Source organism: Oncorhynchus clarkii, chromosome 18 (assembly GCF_045791955.1).
Source record: "Oncorhynchus clarkii lewisi isolate Uvic-CL-2024 chromosome 18, UVic_Ocla_1.0, whole genome shotgun sequence".
NCBI classification, from domain to species: Eukaryota; Metazoa; Chordata; class Actinopteri; order Salmoniformes; family Salmonidae; genus Oncorhynchus; species Oncorhynchus clarkii.
In genome coordinates, this window is record NC_092164.1 from 21816378 (window position 1) to 21836865 (window position 20488).

Here is a 20488-nt window from a genome sequence, read left to right on the forward strand (position 1 = left end):
GAAGACCTGGGTTCAAGTAGTATTATTTGGGTTTTTTTAATACTTTTTCTGCACTTGATTGAGCTTGTCTGGCAGCAATGGGACCAATGGAGTAGTCCTAAACGTGCAAAACCAAACCCTTCCCAACGGGCACTCCGGTAGGGGCTCTATCATACGCTCAAAGTGAACATTAGCCACAGACCCTCCGTAAATGAGTAGGTGGGTCTCAGAGCGTAATTTGATTAAGTCTTAATAGACTTAGCCCCTTTAATTGCTGAGGAGAACTGAAAGCCTGGTGTGTCAGTCTAGTGGGTGTACTGTATGGTCGGAAACAATCAGAATCAGAAGGATTACTCAAAATGGATTTCTGACTCAACTGTTGCTAATGCTGAGAACAGAACACACAGTAGAACAGTGGAGGAGCGCTATGGAAATTAACAAAGACCGTTGTAAAAGCCCCAAGTTCCGAAACCTGAGCCCTCTGTGGAGCGCTTTGCTCTTCAAACAGCAGAGCGCACAATACTTTGATAAGACCATTATGCTCCAGACTGCAAACATAAGAAGGAGAGCCTGGTCGCAGAGGGAGAAGGGGACGAGGGAGGCGAAGAGAGGCGGGGCCATGTTTTGAACTGTACCTCTAGGGTGCGCAGACGCTCCAGAAGGAGCTTTGTTTGGTCCTGAAACTCTTCCGCTCGGCTGATGCTGCCGATGTCTGGCAGCAAAGGGTCTCCAGAAGACGGCTGTGGGCCGCCACCGCTGCTGTTCTGCTCTAGGCTGTCACGCGTCTTCTGCACCTCCTCCGAGAGTTTATCCTGATAGACAGACAAGAGGAGAGAGAGAGAGACAGAGAGAGAGACACAGAGAGAGAGAGAGAGAGAGAAACAGAGAGAGAGACAGAGAGAGAGAGAGACAGAGAGAGACAGAGAGAGAGAGAGAGTGACAGAGAGAGAGACAGAGACAGAGACAGAGACAGAGAGACAGAGACACAGAGACAGAGAGAGAGAGAGAGAGAGAGAGAGAGAGAGAGACAGAGACAGAGAGAGAGAGAGAGACGGGAGAAGGAGAGAAATAGAAACCGATAGAGAGAGAACAGAGAGCGAGAGGGGAAGAGAGAAAAAAAACAATTAAACTCCAAAACATCCCCTAATCCCTAATCGCGTTTCACTTGTATTCCAAGAGAGTGGCAGTGACCTTGAGACCTCTCCATCTTGTCTGCCGATAGGGGACCCCACACCCCCCTTTTCCCCCCCTTCACACCCTGCCTCAGTCTCCAGCTGTGACACTAATAAGAGAGAGGCGGAAATTAAAAGCAAACACAATAAAATGATGGGGTCCCTGATAATGGCTCACCAGGAGATTCACAGACCAGACAGCATCCTGACATTGATTAGCTAATTAGGTACTGTACATTCAACACAGGATATAGAGTACTGTTAAAGGAGGATATGTCATGTGTCGTCTGTCAATTATTCAAAGTATTTTCACACTAACCTAGAAGTCAAGGAGGGATTTTCTTTCACTCCGATATTACCATTCAAATAAATGATATCATGCTACTTTGGCCTTAAATCAGTACCCCACGTTGTTTTGTATGTGATATTGAGACATATGAAAACCATAGCATAGCCTGTTGTTAAATCTAATATGCTGTATTTACAACAAACACCATTTTCCTTACAATTCCATACAAAACCCCTACCAGTGGGGATTTATGATGGATTTCCTGCATCCAAAACAAAGTGATATGCCGATAATATGAAACGCTTACTGGACGAAACTGGGCATTTATCTGTATGCATTGAATGTGCTTTAAAAAAACAACACCGGCTCTGGGGTGATATAGTTGCCATGAATCCTAGATGTAGGTACATTTCAATAGGAGAGATTGGGACACCTTTAAATACATGCAAGGCTTAGTCCGATCGAGGAGGTCACCGCCCTTTCATTTGCAACATCCATTTCACAAACCCTCTTTATCTCCGTCCTATTCCAAATCTGATCAAGGACCAAGAGAGGGATGAAACTACAATTGAGCTGGGAGTTAGATGTCGTGTAAACCTCAACACATGTCTATAGCCAGCCAATGAGCTTTGCAATGCAAGTAAATGGACTTTCCCCCCCCCCCGAAAAAATCTCACCAAAGCCTTTTGTTGTTATCGCCTGATGTACACCTGTGCACCTCTGTTAAATTTTCATTCAATCCTTCTCCCCCCCCCCACCCCTTGACAGTTAATTGTCAAGTCTGATGATAGGCTTTCACGGACGCAGACAGCCATGGCTGGAGACATTGATAGATGAGGTTGAGTCCTTGCTAGCGCCGCCATATACAAATGCATTCCAAATCAAGTCGTCCCTCCCGAACATGAATTGGAAATGCTGTCCTTGGCAACAACTAGCATTACATTTTGCTTTGAACTTTAAAGGACTATTCCAATCGGTTCCCAATCTTGACTTTGTTTGATTATTTTGTTTTGCAGGCACTTTGAAACCAGGGTTGTAATTAATTTGTAAAAAGTTAAGCATTTCTTATTTTACACGTTCAGGTTGCCTCTCCCTGTTTCAGTCAGTTTTCTTCCATTTGGTGCATAATGAATATGACCCACATCTCTCCCCCAGTAATGGCACCATTAATCGAGAGCTTGCTCTTATTACCACAGCCCTGTTATGTCTGATTGCTTGCTGGTTACAGTAGGTACAGTCATCTCGGCAACCTAACATATGTCTCTCTCCACATGTGTATGTTTGCTGCATCCGTTCACATAAGTTAGAGCGAAATCGATCCCCCACACTGACACACATCAGAGCGAAGTCAATCCCCTCCACTGGCACATGTTGACAGATCCTAATTCCATGTTTAATAATCCACTCAGGTTGATTAATTCTGGGGCTGCTGTTCTTCTGTATAATACCCATCATTTCAATAATCACAGGGTATCTGGCTGGGTGGAAATATGGTCCACCGCTGAGAGAGACTCTACACCGCAAAAGGCTGTTATGCCTAGTGCTAAATACTTTATGGGCCCTGGTCAACGATTGTGCTCTGTATAAGGAATAGGGGATTCAGCCATAGAGTTATACTCCCTACGTTCACCCACAAGAAATCTAGCTAATGCGTGATTTAGGCTAATTGAAATGTATACTGCCATACCTCCATTTCCCGTTATGATGCAAATTTTGTATATTTTTACATTTTATTTCACCTTTATTTAACCAGGTAGGCCAGTTGAGAACAAGTTGTCATGTACAACTGCGACCTGGCCAAGATAAAGCAAAGCACTGCGACACAAACAACACAGGGTTACACATGGGATAAACAAACGTACAGTCAATAACACAATAGAATAATCTATATACAGTGTGTGCAAATGTAGTAAGATTAAGGGAGGTAAGGAAATCAATAGGCCATAGTGACATAATTACTATTTAGCAATTAAACACTGGAGTGATCCAGTAGATGTGCAGAAGATGAATGTGCAAGTAGAAATACTGGGGTGCAAAGAAACAAAAAAATAAATAACAATATGGGTATGAGGTAGGTGCGAGGCTATTTACAGATGGGCTGTGTACAGGTGCAATGATCGGTAAGATTATCTGACAGCTGATGCTTAAAGTTAGTGTGAGAGATATAAGACTCTGATTTTTGCAATTCGTTCCAGTCATTGGCAGCAGAGAACTGGAAGGAAAGGCGGCCAAAGTAGGAGTTGGCTTTGGGGATGACCAGTGAAATATACCTGTTGGAGCACGTGCTACGGGTGGGTGCTGCTATGGTGACAAGTGAGCTGAGATAAGGCAGGGCTTTACCTAGCAAAGACTTATAGATGACCTGGAGCCAGTGGGTTTGGCGACGAATATGAAGCAAGGGCCAGCCAACGAGAGCAAACAGGTCGCCGTGGTGAGTAGTATATAGGGCTTTGGTGACAAAACGGATGGCACTGTGATAGACTACATCCAGTTTGCTTGTTGTTTGCAGTTGGAGGCTATTTTGTAAATGACATCGCCGAAGTCAAGGATCGGTAGGATAGTCAATTTTGCAAGGGTATGTTTGGCAGCATGAGTGAAGGATGTTTTGTTGTGAAATATGAAGCCGATTCTAATTTTGGATTGGAGATGTTTAATGTGAGTCTAGAAGGAGAGTTTACAGTCTAACCAGACACCTAGGTATTTGTAGTTGTCCACATATTCTAAGTCAGAACCGTCTAGAGTAGTGATGCTAGACGGGCGGGCGGGTGCGGGCAGTTAGTTTTACTTGCATTTAAGAGCAGTTGGAGGACACGGAAGGAGTGTTGTATGGCATTAAAGCTTGTCTGGAAGTTTGTTAACACAGTGTCCAAAGAAGGGCCAGAAGTATACAGAATGGTGTCGTCTGCGTAGAGGTGGATCAGAGAAGAATCACCAGCAGCAAGAGCGACATCATTTATATATGCAGAGAAAAGAGTCGGCCCGAGAATTAAACCCTGTGGCACCCCCATAGAGACTGCCAGAAGTCTGGACAACAGGCCCTCCGATTTGACACACTGAACTCTGATCTGAGAAGTAGTTTATGAACCAGACGAGGCAGTCATTTGAGAAACCAAGGCTGTTGAGTATGCCGATAGGAATGCAGTGGTTGATAGATTCGAAAGCCTTGGCCAGGTCGATGAAGACGGCTGCATAGTATTGTCTTTTATCTATGGCGGTTATGATATAATTTAGGACTTTGAGGGTGGCTGAGGTGCACCCATGACCAGCTCGGAAACCAGGTTGCATAGCGGAGAATGTACGGTGGGATTCGAAATGGTCGGTGATCTGTTTGTTAACTTGGCTTACAAAGACTTTAGAAAGGAAGGGTAGGATAGATGTAGGTCTGTAACAGTTTGGGTCTAGAGTGTCTCCCCTTTTGAAGAGGGGGATGACCGCGGCAGCTTTCCCATCTTTAGGGATCTCAGACAATACGAAAGAGAGGTTGAACAGGTTAGTAATAGGGGTTGAAACAATTGCGGCGGATAATTTTAGAAAGAGTTGGTCCAGATTGTCTAGCCCAGCTGATTTGTAGGGATTTTGCAGCTCTTTCAGAACATCAGCTATCTGGATTTGGGTGAAGGAGAAATGGGGAGGCTTGGGCAAGTTGCTGTAGGGGGTGCAGAGCTATTGACCGGGGTAGGGGTAGCCAGGTGGAAAGCATGGCCAGTAGTAGAAAAATGCTCAGTGAAATTCTCGATTATTGTAGATTATCATAGATTTTTTCTTTCAAAAACAAGGACATTTCTAGGTGACCCCAAACTTTTGAATGGTGGTGTATATTTACAAAAAAATATGTGTGGTTGGTAAAGATACAGACAATTACATAGATAAAAGCCACAATCTATCTGCAATATTAAAGCTGTTCTACCCCCCCCCCCCCACACACACACACACACACTCCTAATTGATGGTGAATAATAACAATTTATTCTAATGCATGGCCTGTGTTACCAAACAAAGCATTCCTCCTACACAAGCCTCTACGGTTTGGCTTTATAAAGAGCATTTTGGGGGAGTGCTGAGCAGTGCGGTGTTACCTTGTAGGCCTTCATGATGTCCACAGTGTCCACGGCTGTCTGCTCCAGCACCCCCTGGTTCTGCAGCAGCGTCCGCACTGTCTCTTCCATCCTGCACATGCACGCACACACACAAACAGAGAGGGAAGAAGAAGGGGGAGATTGGTTTAGAGCCAGCAACACAGGGGACGGTGGGTTTTGGATCGTACCCCAGTCCCTTCCCACCACAGTATGTGGTACACCACACGATGTGGTGCTGAATGGGTACATATGGTGCTGGGGAGGTTCAGAAGTGCATCCACTGAGGCAGAGTATTGCCTGCCTGCCTGCCTCTGCCTCAGTGCCTCTATGGGACTTGTGATACGGTTGTGCCTCGATTTTTGTGCCAAATAATGATTTCTCTCAATGCAAACCAGAGACTTTTACCCCACAGCCTATATCAATATTCTACACCTCACCCCTGATTCCCATATGAATTACTACAATGGTATTACCTTCTGCTCTACATTCTCCCCTGGCCTATTCCAGTTTTTTTTTAAAACACATCCAGTGAGAGTTGGATCTTTAGGGAGTTTTGTCTAGGATAGGGCTCCCTCCATTGACCCGGCTGAAAATAGGCCTACAAGTCAGAGTACAAAGAGATGGAGCGATGAAACCACAGTGACATTTCAGGAGAGAAATACCATTGTGGAGCAGGGAGAGAAGGCCAGACTTTGATAAAACGAAGGCGAATTCCAAATCATCACACGGACAAAGCCAGGGACACAGCCAGGGACCTAGCCAGGGACCTACTGTAGCCAGGTACATAACCACGGGATGGACAGATGGGTGTGTCACAAGAGCACTATCTTAGGAACGGCATTTCAACATTTCATGGGCAAAAAGACAGCAAAAGGACAGATAACATCAAGTTATCTTGACAGCATTAGGAAACCTACTTGTGTCTCACTGAATTCCCTGTCAGTGTCAGTCACCTTTAAGTGGTGACACTTCTGATCATCCCTTCAACAGTTGACAGTTGACACTGTTAATTGTTCAGGCTTAAACACACTCTGGGGAAGACAACTCAGCCACGTTTGTTTTGTTTGTTGTTTTGTTCTTACATCTGAGCTCAGGGAGATTTTGCCTGTTATCCCATCGCGGTTTTCACAGTTGAACTGTTGCACGACGGCAAAGCGTAGGCAGGGCTGTGCTCTGCCATCGTAGTAGCCACGCAATCTGGCAGGCTGAGTTGAAAGCCAGAGAAAAGCCGGCTATAATCAGGCCTAGCTAGCTGACTGACTGAGAGGCTGAGTGAGTAGTCAGGTCTATGGCAGATTGCTGTAGCCCGCAGCCTAGGACACTGTCCTTAATCACTGTGGTCAGGGATAAGGGGTGTGGGACTGGGACATTGTAGTCAAGGACTTTATGACTGAATGACATACTAAATCAGATTAGTATGGTATTGGAAGTAACCAACATGTGGTAACTGACTCCTTCAGAGTTGATTGACTTAACGTTAGTTGGGAAGCTAATATGGCTGAGCTGAAACACAGTGGGATTCAGTCATCCTCTGCACAAACCTACCGGTGTGTCTACAGTATGACCAGGGTCATGAGTTTTTACTGGTCAGATCATGTCGTAAGGAATAACTCCTGGCCCTTACTTTGATTCACTAGATGAATAGGAGAGCAAAGGCATTACTTACCCAATATTTACATTGATACTGTATTATGAGAGGTTATAAAAAATAAAATACAATCCTGCTTCATCAAAACAACTTTATTTCACTATTTCATTCCCTCAAAATATTTTCTTCACTAAACAAAAACATATTCAAATCAGATTCTCCACATTCTCCGCCACATTACCAGACAGACAGAACGTCACTGTGTAGAGAGGTAGTGGTCTGACCCCGGTGACCTCTACATGGCTAAGTGACAGGATGATGGGGGCATTTGATGTTCCTCTCCTCTTGCTGGCCTGTGTTGTGGATGAGGACTAGGGGCTCTAGGCCGGAGGTCTGGTGGCTGCGGCTAGCCAGCACCTGAAAGGGTCTCTTTGTGTATTTTTAATAGGGGCTGATTCAGGGCAGATCACGAGAGCACATGGTGTGCCTCAAAAGTCCCAACAAGCAATGCTGGACACGCCCAGGCCCATTCTGAATCTACAACCTGGCCAGGAGAGATGGGCAGAGCAATTCCCCTGCAGAAAACACGCGCGCACACACGCGCACACACAAGGCTTCCAGTGCTGATTTGAAGGGAATGACTTCAACATGCGTCGGATTCCCCAGACTGTTTGGTCACAGGGTCCTGTATGTGCACCATATAAGCAGAGAGAGAGAGAGAGAGAGAGCAGAGGGGGATAAAGGGACCATGGATATGGATGGAAGCCACTGCAGAGAGGTGACAAAGTCTGACTTCATAGTACATGCTGAGCTACAAGGTGCCTGACACCATACCGTGACGGTCAGCATGCTATTCTATGAATCAGGAATGTCCAGGACTAGTTGTAAATGCTCTGCTGAACAGCTTATTCTAATAGTTAACCAATAGCTACCCGGAACATCTGCACACTGTATCTTTTGACTCATCACATACGCTGCTGCTACTGTTTATTATCTGTCACTTTATTCCTACTTGTATATGTACAGTACATATCTACCTCAATTACGTCGTACCCCTGCACATCGAGTCAGTACTGGTACCCTGGGAATATAGCCATGTTGTCGTTACTCATGTATTTACTCCTCGTATTGTTTTTCTAGTGTTTCTCTTTTTTTCCCTCTACATTGTTGGGAAGGGCCCGTAGGTAAGCATTCCACTGTTAGTATCCACCTGTTGTTTACGAAGCACGTGACAAATCCAATTTGATTCGATTTAATGCCATGGCGTGGTAATGCCATGACAATTCACAAAGCTATGACAAGTCGTAACGCTATGACATGATGTAATGCTGCAGCATTGGCATTCAAAAGCTACATATGAGAGGAAGCCAAACAAATCTTTATCGGGTATCTTTTCAGCTACTAGCATACAATTGACACATGACACATCTCATCCCTCAGCACCATACATGACTAAGGGAGATTAGCTACACACACAGTGACCTGAAGATAACATTTAGTTCTGTTGTCTCTGTCGTCCTCTTGAAAGGCGGGTTCCAGTTTAGCTCCCATTCATTGTAACCACATTTCTCCCTCCGATTCATCTGGGGGAGCATCACAAATAGGACTGTCTTGGACAATTACCCCTGATAATCACATTTTGATGGTGTACTGATTAGGAATTATGTTGTTTTCTGAAGCTATTTAGTAGTATAATTTGCGAGGACAGGGGAGGGAGATCCACGAGGTTGTTTTGAGTGCATAATGCTTTTTAATATATTTCTTTAATGGTTTATATGTAATCAAATAGAGTGAGAACGGTTTAAAAGATCCTGAGTGTTTATTTAATTTATCTCTAATAATAAACTTGGATTAAGATCCTAACTGTAATCCATTGACAATTTCAAAACATCCTCAAGTGGCACATGCGCTGTTTAATATAGGCCAGAGTCTATGATCTTTAACTCCCCAACAACTTCAGCCATTGCATTTGTCTATAATATTAAATGTAATAACATTGCCATTTAAAATATGTTGGGAATTTCCTATTTTTGTGTGAAACACTTCAAAATCTACGCCATCAACTCTACTTGATGTCAACCCAACCCATTAGAGCTGATAACAATCAAAGTGGAAAAAATGCTGTGAAAGATAGCTTTGATTCCACACAAAAAAAAAAACATAAATCTGTGTCCGAACAGATTTTACTTAATGTGGTTACAATCTCAGTGGTTGTACATGACCTTCTATTGAGGACCTCGCTGGAGAAGAGGGAGGAAGGGAAGGATGGAGGGATGGATTAAAGAAAGCAAAGCCTGACTCGTTTGACCCCCAGACTGCAACAGCTGAATTTCAAACACGTCGGGCAACAGCCAGGAAGTACAATTAAGACTCCAATCAATCTCCAGCCCCAGGTATCAGGCACACACACACACACACACACACACACACACACACACACACACACACACACACACACACACACACACACACACACACACACACACACACACACACACACACACACACACACACACACACACACACACACACACACACACACACACACACACACACACACACACACACAATCCAATGGGGAAAGGAAGCCAGATGTCTGAATGAGCTGAATGAGGTGTGTTTGACAAGTCATCAGAACATGCAAACCATTGATGAACCAAACTGGCCTGTTAGAGGTAGAACACCCTGTGTGGTGGTCTCCCCTGCTTCCTGTGTCTCACATTACTCATGTCTCAGCTGCTTTCAGATGGCCCAAACATTGACACACAGATTTGCAGCTTCCTGCCATTAAAGCCATGAAAACGTTCACCGCCGTCCAGACTTCAAATGGGATGCCATTTTTATCACCTGTCAATAAAAACTATCAAGCGCTATTCCAGTTGTAGAACGGATACTAGTGAAATTAAATTAGTTCTCAGAGGTACCTCTAACAATGCTTCATGCACAACCAAGGATTTAGCAAAAGAACGACACACACACACACACACAGATCTTTAAACGCTCACACTGATCAGATTGCCTCAACTTACCCCATGTTGCTGAATTTGGGTCCGTTAGGGTTCTTACAAACATCCTTTCTCCTAAACAATGCCACAAACACCGTGCACTCTTCCCTAAGCTCCATGGGGACAAGCAGACGGACCAGCCAGCCAGCCTGCTCTCAGCACTCAGTGTCACCGGATGACCCAGACACAGATCAAAATGTGGGTCCGCTAAAATAGGCCAGTCAAGAATCATACAAGCCTGAGTGCTTTTCCCATCGAACAGACACTGCCAGCATGTTTGGATGGTCGTCCGTTAGCTGGTCGCTGGCTTGGAATCATGAACCACACACAACGCGCAGGCCAGTCTCAACCAGTCTCGCTTTCTATGAGGTGGCCTGCCTTGTGGTGGGTCATTATCCAATCCCTATGCTGTCCCAGTCAGGATCATGGTCTGGTGAGGGAAGTCCAAAGGGAGGGAGAAGTAATGGGGGAGGGAAACCCTTTCCCATATGTCCCATGTTAAGCCTGAGCCAGAGGAGGACAGCCCCTGCTGTGTCGACGCTAGGCTAGGCTACGACCAGGGATCAGGTCTGTGGCCACAGGGGGGAAGCCAGGATAGGGATCACTCAGCCTGGGATGAGTGTGAGGGATGGATGGGTGGAGGGGTGGATGGATGGATGGATGGACAGCAGACATGTGGAGCTTTATTAGCTGCCAGGGATTAGGGCGGCTGAGTTGAAACCAGCACTTTCTATTGCTATGTAAGTGACTGCTGTGTCGTCATGTCAATACTGTGCAAAAGCAATAATCCCACAAATTGACAGACGGGCAGACAGACAAAGACAAACAGACGTATTTCTCAGGACACATATTACCATGATAGAGAAAGAGTGAGACCATGAGCTCATGGGTTGGATTGATCTATCTGGCTACTGCAGCCTCCGGGCTCATTGGGAAAAGCCCTGGTCCAAACTCTCACTCCATCAACACGGTATTAGGAGCTGAGCTCTCCCAAACCCCCCATTAACCAGGTTTGACAAAGGCAGAATTTGAAAAGTCTTGAGCCCCCCTCCCCCCACCCCCACCAAAAAAAAGAGTAGGGAACAATCATCAGGTTGTGGCTGGATTGGGGTCACGAGGGGTCACCATGACTTGATGGATAAATATTATTATCGCCTTATCTTCACCTGGCAGCAGCTCCTGGAAAACTCACCCAAACTATCCGACTCAGCATTGCGAAGTTCCATTTTTCCGGTTGAACACTCTTTTTCTCATTTCCACTAAATCTCCTCCACCTCTATAAATGCATGTAATTGCCCGGCAGGCCGATAGATTAAGCTAAGCTACTTCTTTATCCTCTTTCAAACTTTTGTTTTGTGGTTTTTCGACCAGAATGGGTCATTGTAGTGGGGACTCTCCTGGCCTCTACCCTCTCCTCCTACCTTAGAAGGCACTGAGCGACCTGGACCCCTAATAAAGCCCTCAGGACAAATGCTGTTGGCGTCTCTGCACTCGTTCTCTGACCAAGCGATACACATCCAGTTTTGTTTAAAGCGGAAAACGGGGGGACATCGTTCCCCCTTTAGCACAGGGGAAGCATTACAAATTCCTTAAACCCTAGGACCACTGGCTCTTTCAAGTCACCTTTGACCCCTGACAATGAGACATGCATGACGGGGAGGCAGGGCGACATCAAAGGGACGAGTGAGACAGTCAGAGGCCAGGCAGGCCAAGGCAGTCATGTCACTGTTTTACAGCCTCCTATTCTTCTGAGAGAGATAACGACAACCTCCAGGATGCTTCCACCATTTTCATTTAATTTGAGTGAAGTACCATGTCACATAGGGTACAATTCTCACAAACATGCGACCAAAAAGTCACTGCATGGACATACGGATAAGACTTGAGTTAATTATTCCACCTCTTTTCCCTCCTTTAGTTGAGGTTGGTGTTCAAGCAAATTCATTATGTTTTTCCACGTGTACATCTCTGGCCATAGGAAGTAGTTAGCAGTGAGCTGGGAGCATAGGAAGCAGCTATTAGTAAGCAGTTAGCAGTGAGCTAGCAGTGAGCCAAGGGGCTCCCAGCATAGGCCTCTAGCCCTCTGAGGCTCCCAGGGGATCTGCGGTAGGGTTATGTGCGTGTGTGTGTGTGTGTGACTGCATATTTGCATGTGAAGGGTAGCATGTGCGGCCCACATGCAGCACAGAATATCACTGACAGGCCCCAGAGGAGACACTTAGGGAGGATGACAGGATGAATCGTATTACTCCACAGCACAGCTGTCACGTCCTGACCTTAGTTCCTTTTTTATGTCTATTTTAGTTTGGTCAGGGCGTGAGTTGAGCTGGGCATTCTATGTGTTGTTCTATGTTTTTGTATTTCTGTGTTTGGCCTGTTATGGTTCTCAATCAGAGGCAGCTGTTTATCGTTGTCTCTGATTGAGAACCATACTTAGGCAGCAGTTTTCCCACTATGATTTGTGGGTAGTTGTTTTCTGTCTTTGTATGTAGTTTACCAGACGGAAATGTTTCGGTTGTTCTTTTTGTTACTTTGTATTTTTAGTGTTCAGTACTATTGACTAAAATGACGAACACTTACCACGCTGCATATTGGTCCGATCCTTCCTACTCCTCCTCAGAAGAGAAGGAAAACCGTTACAACAGCCAGGAGCACAGCAGTCCTGCAACTGCGTCAGGTTCTCTCCCATCTACACACAACCTGCTGAGGTCCTTGTACATTCCCTATCATAAGCATCTACTGTGCTTGGCATTGCTACTATGTAATGAAGTACAGGGTCATTTCAAGTTAGATTTGGCTCCCATGTTGAGTTCCAAAATGTTTATACATCTGTACAGTAATACCCAGAGCCATGTATTAAAATACTTTGGCCAGGTTTTGGAGCGGACGCCATGTTAGCGCCTTTATTCTCGACATTGTGATGAGGTAACAATAGGACAGCGCCTCTCAAAATCCCCTATGAAATGAACTGCTGTGAACAATCAAAACAGAGCAGCGAATTTAACCGACTTTTTATTGATCAGCATTCGGGATAATGTATTCGGGATAAGGTTTTTGAAAAGGATCCAAAATGAACAGAACAAGGCGGAAGCGTCCATTAACACAATAGCAACGGCTATAGAGGAGAAAGAAACCTCACTGGCTCAACCCTCGAAATAAATGACTTTAGTAGCGGCTATTAAGGCACAAGTGTCTCTATGTATTGACCATGCGTATCAGTCTACGTGCCTGATCATGTGTGGACAGGTGTTCATATTACGCCATAGACAGCGCCTGCCTGCCTGCCTGCCTGCCTGCCTGCCTGCCTGCCTGCCTGCCTGCCTGCCTGCCTGCCTGCCTGCCTGCCTGCCTGCCTGCCTGCCTGCCTGCCTGCCTGCCTGCCTGCCTGCCTGCCTGCCTGCCTGCCTGCCTGCCTGCCTGCCTGCCTGCCTGCCTGCCTGCCTGCCTGCCTGCCTGCCTGCCTGCCTGCCTGCCTGCCTGCCTGCCTGCCTGCCTGCCTGCCTGCCTGCCTGCCTGCCTGCCTGCCTGCCTGCCTGCCTGCCTGCCTGCCTGCCTGCCTGCCTGCCTGCCTGCCTGCCTGCCTGCCTGCCTGCCTGCCTGCCTGCCTGCCTGCCTGCCTGCCTGCCTGCCTGCCTGCCTGCCTGCCTGCCTGCCTGCCTGCCTGCCTGCCTGCCTGCCTGCCTGCCTGCCTGCCTGCCTGCCTGCCTGCCTGCCTGCCTGCCTGCCTGCCTGCCTGCCTGCCTGCCTGCCTGCCTGCCTGCCTGCCTGCCTGCCTGCCTGCCTGCCTGCCTGCCTGCCTGCCTGCCTGCCTGCCTGCCTGCCTGCCTGCCTGCCTGCCTGCCTGCCTGCCTGCCTGCCTGCCTGCCTGCCTGCCTGCCTGCCTGCCTGCCTGCCTGCCTGCCTGCCTGCCTGCCTGCCTGCCTGCCTGCCTGCCTGCCTGCCTGCCTGCCTGCCTGCCTGCCTGCCGAGTGCCACCGCCACCAGATCCATACAACTTCCATAAGGTCACTGCATATTCCATGTCACTGTGCCACGGGCAGTCTGCTGGTCTGCATCCTACCCAACGGTAGCCCTTTGAACAGTAGCAAGACAGGAAAGCCTTAATCATGTGTGACCCAACGGATGCCCTACTTTCACACAGGCTTGTAATCTGACCTCGTTTCGTATGCCTGTAAAATATCATCATAACCAACATGGTTAATCCGTAGCGGAAGTGAATTAGTGTGTGTGTGTGTGTGCACGCGTGTCAGTGATTTAAGAGTGCAGATTAAAGTAGAGTGTGTGTATCAGGTCTTGGTTACAGACATAGATTACACAGTGCTAATAAGTATATTTTTGATCAGTGATCTCCCCTCCCACTAACGACTCTGTCACCACTATACAGTAATGATAGACAGACTGTTTCATTTGAATAACCTCTCCAAGTTGATCAGCCTCTGAAATTAAATAACGTTTCAAAACTTCCCCTAATCCCCCTAAATAAACTCAATCATTCCAATTCCCTGACTACTTTGGAACTCCTGTAACTCGGTTAATTGCGGCACAAGGGAGGGTGGGGACAGAGAAATATAAAATCATAAACAAACAAACCCTCTAATAATGTGGGTGGTTTAAATATAGAACTGACACTTATTATCAGTCTAACCGTCTCCAATCCATCGCTAATGTGTCTGACGGCTGTGAGTGGAACAGCAAAGTCTGATGGCTGTGAATGGAACAGCAACATCTGATGGCTGTGAATGGAACAGCAACATCTGATGGCTGTGAATGGAACAGCAACATCTGTTGGCTGTGAATGGAACAGCAAAGTCTGATGGCTGTGAATGCAACAGCAACATCTGATGGCTGTGAGTGGAACAGCAAAGTCTGATGGCTGTGAGTGGAACAGCAAAGTCTGATGGCTGTGAATGGAACAGCAACATCTGATGGCTGTGAGTGGAACAGCAAAGTCTGATGGCTGTGAGTGGAACAGCAACGTCTGATGGCTGTGAGTGGAACAGCAAAATCTGACGGCTGTGAGTGGAACAGCAAAGTCTGATGGCTGGGAGTGGAACAGCAAAGTCTGATGGCTGTGAGTGGAACAGCAACGTCTGATGGCTGTGAGTGGAACAGCAACGTCTGACGGCTGTGAGTGGAACAGCAACGTCTGATGGCTGTGAGTGGAACAGCAACGTCTGATGGCTGTGAGTGGAACAGTAAAATCTGATGGCTGTGAATGGAACAGCAACGTCTGACGGCTGTGAGTGGAACAGCAACGTCTGATGGCTGTGAGTGGAACAGCAACGTCTGATGGCTGTGAGTGGAACAGTAAAATCTGATGGCTGTGAGTGGAATTGCAAAGTATGATGGCTGTGAGTGGAACAGCAGGGTCTGATGGCTGTGAATGGAACAGCAGGGTCTGATGGCTGTGAGTGGAATTGCAAAGTCTGATGGCTGTGAGTGGAATTGCAAAGTATGATGGCTGTGAGTGGAACAGCAAAGTCTGATGGCTGTGAGTGGAACAGCAAAGTCTGATGGCTGTGAGTGGAACAGCAACGTCTGATGGCTGTGAGTGGAACTGCAAAGTCTGACGGCTGTGAGTGGAACAGCAACGTCTGATGGCTGTGAATGGAACAGCAAAGTCTGATGGCTGTGAGTGGAACAGCAAAGTCTGATGGCTGTGAATGGAACAGCAAGGTCTGATGGCTGTGAGTGGAACAGCAGGGTCTTATGGCTGTGAGTGGAATTGCAAAGTACGATGGCTGTGAGTGGAATAGCAAAGTCTGATGGCTGTGAGTGGAACAGCAAGGTCTTATGGCTGTGAGTGGAACAGCAAAGTAGCTTCAAAGAATATCAAATGAGACGTTTTTTTCCTCAAGACACCACCAGATGTGCGGGGTGTGGACCAGCGCCACAAATCAACTCCGCAGCTGCTCAGACCGAGGGGCCCTGTTTGAAATGCTTCAAATGAAACACTTTGGGGCTGGTATTGGGTGTTTGATTAGCCTAAAAGGGCATTGATCTCTTAACATGAGTGCACACAGACACAATCACCGAGCTCACTGGGAATCAGGGGAATGTGTGTGTTAGCTAGCTAGCTGTGGCCGGGCGATAACTCGCCGGTACAACTGTGGCCCGGAACGAGCTAACACACTAGCGAGGTAAGCACATGACCATGGTCTGTATTGTTTGTATAGCCTGACCCTATGGTCTCTCTCCTCTCCTCCCTTCCCCTGTCAGACCGTGGTAATAGTGGGGGCCAGCTTCAGCAGTCTGAAACCAAGCATGATTCTCAAAACAACACATCTGGACTTGAACGTCCATCCACTCATTTCTGCCTGTTTGCATCATCCTACCCCCCCATCAGTAGCGTGCAGACAGAATACTCCACAGAGTTGTAAATCTAGACCAAGAGTCATCATCTGCTGTTGTTATTAATACTCACAAGCCTGTAGTCCATATGTCTCCCATATCCTGACAAGGAACACAACTTGTGGAGGCAAAACTGATTGAAAGTCAAGAAGGAGAGCATAGGTCAGTATCTTGGAGTTAGGCATTTGATTAGCCAGCATATTATTGCAGGTGGCCATGACCTTATACACAACACATAGGCTTTAGTATGCAGGTTTAAGAGTTCTCCAGCATGCTACCGAGTATTCCAGAGTACAGTAGACAAGTGTTGAAGACAAATAGAGACAGTGAGAAGCAGAACGAGCCCGGATCTTTCATTACCTGAAAACTGTTTCCCTCATCTTCAGGCCAAACCCTAAGTGGAAACTTTTGATGGGGGGCCCCAGTGGCCCCCGGGTCCCCCGATCTCTGCCTGTCCACAGGACATCCTGTCTGACTGTAGGGAGGAGGGAGGGGTGGAAATCCAGTCCAGTCTGGTCAACTTCTAGTGAAGTCCATACAGCCACCTTCTTTCACCTCCATCTTCCGCAACTTGTCTATGTAACTCTGCTCCTGTCCTACTAACTGGTCAAACTTCAGCCCTCGAGAAGTTGAGAGGGCTCTTGTTAGTTGGTCTCCCGTTGTCCTCTGTCCTCTTTCTACAGTGTCTGGCCAATGTGTGTGTGTAAATAGCCTACAGGGTGGGCTGTGTGGGCTCTAAGTCTTCTACTAATCCCTGAGTTTTAATGACGACCAATCTGGAAGCTAGCTCCCTGAGGGCTGACCCAAGTCAGGGGCCGACCATGTGACCTTCCTGCTGGGGTCTCCTCCCCTTTAATGCTCAGCTGGATAGGGGATGGGGGAGGGTGTGTGTGTGTGTGTGTGTGTGTGTGTGTGTGTGTGTGTGTGTGTGTGTGTGTGTGTGTGTGTGTGTGTGTGTGTGTGTGTGTGTGTTGGTGGGGTTCGAGTGTGTGAGTGACCAGTCCCTTAAGGAATGCAGACCTGCTGATCTAAGGACAGACATGAACACAAAGGAAAACACAAAACTGGGAACCGAGACTATGACGTCTTTTTGTGTACAAAATGGAGAAGAAAGCCAGACGACCGACTACTGAACGATTGTTTTGATCAGGTTCCTGCCCTTACATTCACCTCCCGAAAAGAAAGCACCGAGGCACATCAGGAAGCAAACACACATCCCCGCTGGGGCTAGTAAGAAGCTGTGCTTCCCTGGGGTTCGTCTGGCTTCACTCTTAGGCATTCTCTGATGTGTGTGTTTTCTCTATTCCCTGATCAGAGAGAAGGAAGGAGGGAGACAGCGAGGTGCTACAGATCTAACAAGGAGCTCATTAACATAACTCTCTCATATCATCACAGAACACCTTGGTCTTCCAAAACAGAAGATTGGAAAGCAACCTGGTCTCAGAGCATTTCGTATTATTCTGTAGGTAAATCTGGGACACTCCATTTAGTATGATATGGTATGTATTAATTTGTGGATGTCCATCACCCATTTTGTATGATATGTTACGAATTACTATTCATATTTTATATTTACAAATTTGCTAAACAAATAATATATTACATATTCTAACTAGATGGCTAATATTAGATAGGTTAAGGGTTAGGGTTAAGGTTAGGGGAAGGGTTAGCTAACATGCAAAGTAGCTGCAAAGTAGCAAGTAGTTGGAAATTAGATCAAATGCTAAAGTTGTCCATGATTAGATTCGCACTCGAAACTTTTGGTTTACTAGACAATCACATTTGGGTTGCTAGACGTTGCATTATACGCCTGTCCATCCACCTTGACTAACCACCCTACTTTCGTTTTTGTCTCAAGTAACCATACCAAACATAACATATCATACTAATTTGAGCATCCCACATTTACATTTACTATGTTACGTCTAGTCTATGAGACCAGGCTGTGCAAAGGAAAAACTAAAACAGACTCAAATAACTTCACAAAAAATGGTGTCATGTTATGTTAAAGGAAGTTCGACTGAAAAAATATGGTTCTGTTACATATAGACAGCCCTTTAAGACAGGCCAATAAAGGCTCATAACATTTTTATAAAGCATTATTCCTGCAGGCTATGAAGGTTTTACCAAAATATTGATATGTGTTTGTGGTATTTTATCTTTATCCTATTTGGAGTGGTCCTTTATAAGATGTTTCATGACTGAAAGTTAGAGGTTCTATTCTAACCTTATTTCAATGCACTTTCATCATTCAATGTGACTTCATTAAAGATACTCAAATACATTTTTGCCAGTCTATTTAAGGCGGTTTTCACATATAGCCCTCTTTAAAAGAACCTATCTCAATCCTCTTTAAAGTGAACTCTGGGGTAAAAAAAAAATTGCAAAAGAACTCAGTTCTCTCTCTATTCCCACTGCCCTTGCCTTTGAATGAGGACTCAACTCTTTTGCCAATTCACTTCACCTATTTTGTGGCCCGAGTCCTCTTTGAATTCACATTGTTATGTTTAGAAAGGAACTCATAGTTTTTTTCCAACATTCACCTAATGCATTCTGGGTTTTAACAAAGTGCTGGAGAAGCCATTCCATCCGAACATGTTATCAGACAGCTAGATTTACCTACTCACATTTTGTAAGCTAATAGACTGCATTTATTTAAAATATGAGGCATAATAATAATGATCAGAAGATAATATTTACATGAATATACACTGCTCAAAAAAATAAAGGGAACACTTAAACAACACAATGTAACTCCAAGTCAATCACACTTCTGTGAAATCAAACTGTCCACTTAGGAAGCAACACTGATTGACAATAAATTGCACATGCTGTTGTGGAAATGATAGGCAATTAGCAAGACACCCCCAATAAAGTAGTGGTTCTGCAGGTGATAACCACAGACCACTTCTCATTTCCTATGCTTCCTGGCTGATGTTTTGGTCACTTTTGAATGCTGGCGGTGCTTTCACTCTAGTGGTAGCATGAGACGGAGTCTACAACCCACACAAGTGGCTCAGGTAGTGCAGCTCATCCAGGATGGCACATCAATGCGAGCTGTGGCAAGAAGGTTTGCTGTGTATGTCAGCATAGTGTCCAGAGCATGGAGGCGCTACCAGGAGACAGGCCAGTACATCAGGAGACATGGAGGAGGCCGTAGGAGGGCAACAACCCAGCAGCAGGACCGCTACCTCCGCATTTGTGCAAGGAGGAGCAGGAGGAGCACTGCCAGAGCCCTGCAAAATGACCTCCAGCAGGCCACAAATGTGCATGTGTGCTCAAATGGTCAGAAACAGACTCCATGAGGGTGGTATGAGGGCCCGACGTCCACAGGTGGGGGTTGTGCTTACAGCCCAACACCGTGCAGGACGTTTGGCATTTGCCAGAGAACACCAAGATTGGCAAATTCGCCACTGGCGCCCTGTGCTCTTCACAGATGAAAGCAGGTTCACACTGAGCACATGTGACAGACGTGACAGAGTCTGGAGACGCCGAGGAGAACGTTCTGCTGCCTGCAACATCCTCCAGCATGACCGGTTTGGCGGTGGGTCAGTCATGGTGTGGGGTGGCATTTCTTTGAGGGGCCGCACAGCCTCCATGTGCTCGCCAGAGGTAGCCTGACTGCCATTAGGTACCGAGATGAGATCCTCAGACCCCTTGTGAGACCAGATGCTGGTGCGGTTGGCCCTGGGTTCCTCCTAATGCAAGACAATGCTAGATCTCATGTGGCTGGAGTGTGTCAGCAGTTCCTGCAAGAGGAAGGCATTGATGCTATGGACTGGCCTGCCCGTTTCCCAGACCTGAATCCAATTGAGCACATCTGGGACATCATGTCTCGCTCCATCCACCAACGCCACTTTGCACCACAGACTGTCCAGGAGATGGCGGATGCTTTAGTCCAGGTCTGGGAGGAGATCCCTCAGGAGACCATCCGCCACCTCATCAGGAGCATGCCCAGGCGTTGTAGGGAGGTCATACAGGCACGTGGAGGCCACACACACTACTGAGCCTCATTTTGACTTGTTTTT

General features: G+C 46.5%; 1 protein-coding gene across 4 annotated transcripts in view; it reads right to left on the reverse strand.

The window, feature by feature from the left end:
• The window catches only part of LOC139373192 (nck-associated protein 5-like), a 160385-nt gene that overhangs the window by 49515 nt on the left and 90382 nt on the right, over positions 1 to 20488 (reverse strand). For all 4 annotated transcript variants that reach the window (XM_071113373.1, XM_071113374.1, XM_071113376.1 and 1 more), the window contains 2 exons: positions 5517 to 5607; positions 615 to 791 (listed from right to left, as the gene is read on the reverse strand). In XM_071113373.1, coding sequence (XP_070969474.1) covers positions 615 to 791; positions 5517 to 5607 — 268 coding nt within the window. The remainder of the gene's footprint in view (positions 1 to 614; positions 792 to 5516; positions 5608 to 20488) is intronic.